Below are 4936 nucleotides of genomic sequence, written 5' to 3' on the forward strand. Positions count from 1 at the left end.
AAAAAGAAAAGAAAAAATATGTCTTTGCTGTAAGTAGTTATGATTTGGGAGGCATTGATAGCTGCCACTGGCCAAGGCTGTAGGCAGGACACACCTGAATTTCTCAAGGCAACTCAACTATTGTGATGTTTGTAAGCTGGCTATAGATAACATTTCAGTGATTCAGAAATGTAATTCTAGAGTTGCTGAGGTTATTTTCATAAGGGACATAGAGTCCTTTATCACATACTAATGTTTATATTAAAATTTAATAGTTTTTAAAACTACCAGTTTCAAATTAGTGGAAGCTAAATTCCTAAATATAGGATATTTCAGTTTAGCAGTGATTAACGATGGTAGTGAAAGGAGTGATTTCACATACACATGTAGCTACAGGTGCACACACACACACACACACACACACACACACACACACACGGTTGTATATACACATTAAACTAACAGATTGTTCTATTTTAGGCAGAGCAGGAAAATCTTGTCGTGGAAGATGGTTTCTCTCTATCCATCATAAAAGAATCAGTGAAAGGACAATGTGTTTCATAGATTTTATCAAAATGCAAATTGTTAGACCTCAGTCAAAAACTCTTGAGGTGAAACTTAGTCTCTTCGTGTAGGAAAAAAAAGGCAGTTCAACTTTGAGAATTCTGGAAACTGATAGGAAAGAAAGCTAATTATCTCAAATTGAGATGTCCTTTTCTTTTTTCCTTTCTTTTTCTTTTCTTTTTGTTGCAAGAAGGCCTTAGTATGAATCTTAAAATTTTTAGCATTTTGAAGTCTATGATTAAAACTAGGTAATTTGGCTTGTAGAGTAATTGAGTCATTATTTAGTGTGGCTCAGGTAGTTTTTTGAAGTGAAATATAGAGGAGATACTGGACTGGTGAGCACGCTTATGATGATTCTATGTGTTGTGTATACATGGACCACTAAGACTTTTCAAAGGTAACTGTTTTTTTTCTCCTAGGTTGGTGCTGGAAACGTTTTTATTTGCAGTTGTTTTGTCTACTTTTACTACAGTACCTTGTCTATGTTTGTTAGGACCAAACTTCAAAGCATGGCTGAGAGTTTTTAGTAGAAATGGGTAAGTTTAAAGTTTACACTCTAGTGATGTTAGTAATTTAAAGGAATTAGAGAAGTATTTTCTATTCATGTCAATATACTCATCCTATGAGTGTTTCTAGGCAGTGCCTGGCTCCCAGGGGTGTCAGAAAGGGCCAGTATGGTTGGAGAACGGAAGCTGGAAATAGAGAGAGCCCCAGACAGCGATAGGCACCGCTCCTCCCTCCACATTAGCAAGTTAAAGTACTACAAGTATAATTGTTTCTAGCATTTCATAGTGTGAAACTGAAGTTCGTAATCTACAAGTGTTTAGACTAACAATATTTTTTTTGGAATTTCTCATGGTTAGATATGATGAAGAGCAGGCATTCCAAGATTTCAGTTCTGAAGCTACCATACATATTTTTTAGCTTCCTTAAAACCCTTAGAATGATACATACTAAAAGTGGTTAATTTTTAACTAAGAAAACCAGCTGAGTTAGTTGTCACGGATTTGCCCTGTTTGTGACTTAACAGCCAAGCTCCAGGAGCATTTACTCAGTGTTCCCCATTATCTAGCGCTGTGTGGATTCCAGAATGCTCAGATTACCTCTGAGGACCTGTCTGTTCAAGGACTAAGGATCACGTGAGCCGACAGTAGCGACTGAAAGTGTATAAATTCTACAACTAGGACTGGAGGAATAGGGAAGGAAGTATCAGAGAACGGGGCTGCGAGGGGACTAACTGATCTTTAATGGGTTGGCTCTGAGATAGAAGACTTGATGAAACCTAAAAAGGCAGATACTTCTGCAGGGTGTTGAGGGAGCATAAAACTGAAGTAAGCTTGATATTGTTTGTGTAATTTGGAATTCAGCTGCACAAGGAGCACACAGGATAGGTTCTGTGTAGCCTATCTCTATAAATCACAGTTTTCTTTTGGAATGAATATTATTTTTTATATGTGTGTGTAGCTTTGGTCTTGCTGTGTTTTTTTTTCTGGAATTGCTGAAACTTTAATCTTAAAGTTTCTAGTAACAAAAGTATAACAACTGAATTTCCTTTCCCTACATTATTACCATGAAATCTCCAATGGAAATCATTTATTTAATTTGAAAATTTTAAATATGGAAACTGGCTGAAGCTTTAGTGGTTTATAAAGATTGGTGATTTGGTCAGCTTTGAATTTTGTGTCTAAGTTATATATACTTGCTGGACACATTGTCATCTAGTTTTATAGATAGTTGTTCTGTCCCTTGACCTATATGTTCTAAAACCTACTGTACTTTGCAAAAAATCAGTTAGCAAAGAATACATAGATTTTGTATAGCAAAGAATGGAATTAGAGACATCTGCTCAGAGACTTCATTAATGACACAAAAAGAAAAGCTGAGAACTTAATAAAATGGTAGCAAAGTTTTACACTGAGATGGTTGAAAAACATAAACATTACATTAAATAACATTTTTTCCAGGAAAAGACTTGAAATGTGTTTTGTCAATTATTGTGAAGCTGGAACTCTAAGAATTAACACCAGATGTGGATGAACATGGCTCATGATACATGGAGTAAACTGATACAGTTGGGACACAGATTGATTGATTGATTATTAATTTATTTGTGTGTATATGCACAAGTGTCCATATATGTGTGGGTTCTGTTGTCAGAGAGCAATTTTGGAAGTTGGTCTCAGAGCATTAGCAGGTTTGGCAGCAGATGTCTTTACCTGCTTTGTAAGCTAGGGTTTCTGCTGCAGTAGAACTTGACCAAAAGCAGCTGGGGAGGAGAGAGTTCACTTAGCTTACCTCTCCCAATCACAGTTTATCAGTGAGGAAAGTCAGGGCAAGAACTCAAGGCCGGAACTCAAACAGGACCATGAAAGAATGTTGCTTACTGGCTTCCTTCTCCTGGCTTGCTCAGTTTGCTTTCTTATACACCCCCTTGCCCAATGACAGCAGTACTCACAGTGGCTAGGCCCTCCCAAATCAATCATCAATCAAGAAAATGCCCCAGAGGCTTGCTTACAGGCCAGTGTGATGGAGGCATTTTCTCAACTGAGGTTCCTTCCACACATGATGTAAGGTTGTGTCAAGTTGACAAATAACTAGCCAGCACACCTGCTGTGTTATATTCACAGTTTATGGGAGACACCATTTTTTAAAAACAATATTGAGATATGATTCACGCACCATAAATGTCACCAACTGAAAAAGTATGACATAATGGCTTTTAGTACAGTCACAGATATACATATCCATCACCAGAGTCAATTTTAGGATGTTTTCAGTACTTCAAATAGAAGTACATTCTTATGTCCTTATTGCTGCCCTGTTTCTGTCCCTAAGTGACCGTGAATCTTGTTCCTATCTCAGTAGCCTGTACTGGGCATTTCAGATAGATGAGTCCTGCAGTTTGTGATCTTTTGTGGCTGATTTTTTACTTAGCATAATGTTTTCAGGGTTCATTGAAGTTGTAGCATGTATTGATATTTAATTTCTTTCTATAGAGTGTTAGAGATTAAACCCTGGGACTCATGTGTGGGAGACAAGTAGTCTACCAACTGAGCTATATTCTTAGCACTACTTAGGTTAAACAGAAAACCCACCAAGGTTAAACCTTGTGTACAGGATGCAATATTTGTGTTCAAAGTGGGAGGTGGAAGGAATAGTTGCATTGATCTCTAAAGGAGACAGAAGTCTATGAAATACTGGTTATCTCTGAATAGCTAGTAGACAAGCTAGACACTTTGCTCTGAAACTTCTTAGCTAGCTTGTGAAATTTGAGCTTTACCCACAATGAGAACTGTGAGTTATTGATAGTGAGTTATAGACATTGAAATGGTTCTTGGTTACTGAAAATTAGAGCTGTAATAGAAGCTGCAGGGTTTCTTTTTTTTTTAAGTTTTATTGCAATATGATGAGAAAAGTTACATAATTTCAATTTATCTGAATTTGTTAACATTTAAAAACATATTTTAAGTAAATAGAGTTAAATCACATTCTTGTTTTCCTTTTGTACCCCAACTCCTCCCAGAGACTCCCCCTTCAATACCTACAATATCCTTTTTTGTCATATTCCTTAAAATTTATAAAATATTATAACAATAAAAATGAGTATTATAAAAGTTGTTTGATATAAAACAATAATCAATTTAAGTCTTATGTAGATGCTTGTCTATGGCAATACTGAAAATACAAATGTTTTTCTCAATATAAATTTTAAATAACTCCAAGCATAATAACTGTATATTTCAAAATAATACATCACTATTAATATTTTCTTAAATGAACATAAATATATAAAGTGTTTTTGTTTGTTTTGCATTTAGTAGAGCTTAAGATCTTGGTTCTTATTGTGGTAATTTGATACAAGAGTTACAAACGTCAAGCAAAGCATTTAGTGACTCTCTTTGTTGTTCTTTTACAAGCCCCCTCCCAATTTTAATTGTCTACATTACTTTTTGGGTATATAAATACTTTTAAAATATGTAAGCTGTTTTGAAAACCATAGTACACTGTAAAAACATGAAATAAACAATATTACTAATAGAGAGGCTGAGATAGGAGAAGCAAGATTTCAAGACCATTATGTTGTACGCAACAAGACACTGTCACGAACAAACAAGCTGAAAGTGTATATGGATTTTATAATATTGGACCTATTTCCCCAATTACCAAATTAGAGAGACCATTGGATCAACAAATTTCTTTTTTTTTTTAACTTTTATTACATTATGATGAGAAAAGTTACATGATTTCAATTTATCTAAATTTGTTAACATTTGAAAACATATTTTAAATAAATAGAATTAAATCATATTCTTGTTTTTCTTTTATACCCCAACTCCTCCCAGAGACCCCCCTTCAATACCTACAATATCTTTTTTTGTCATATTCCTTAAAA

The 4936-nt window shown here is 34.9% G+C and overlaps 1 protein-coding gene across 4 annotated transcripts in view; it reads left to right on the forward strand.

Annotated features, from left to right (window-relative positions):
* Positions 1-4936, forward strand: part of Pigf (phosphatidylinositol glycan anchor biosynthesis class F) — a 32027-nt gene that overhangs the window by 4255 nt on the left and 22836 nt on the right. For all 4 annotated transcript variants that reach the window (XM_031357349.1, XM_031357351.1, XM_031357348.1 and 1 more), the window contains exon 4: positions 963-1079. In XM_031357349.1, the coding sequence (XP_031213209.1) occupies positions 963-1079 (117 nt within the window). The remainder of the gene's footprint in view (positions 1-962; positions 1080-4936) is intronic.

The sequence above is a fragment of the Mastomys coucha genome, unplaced genomic scaffold, assembly GCF_008632895.1.
Source record: "Mastomys coucha isolate ucsf_1 unplaced genomic scaffold, UCSF_Mcou_1 pScaffold6, whole genome shotgun sequence".
Taxonomy (NCBI): domain Eukaryota; kingdom Metazoa; phylum Chordata; class Mammalia; order Rodentia; family Muridae; genus Mastomys; species Mastomys coucha.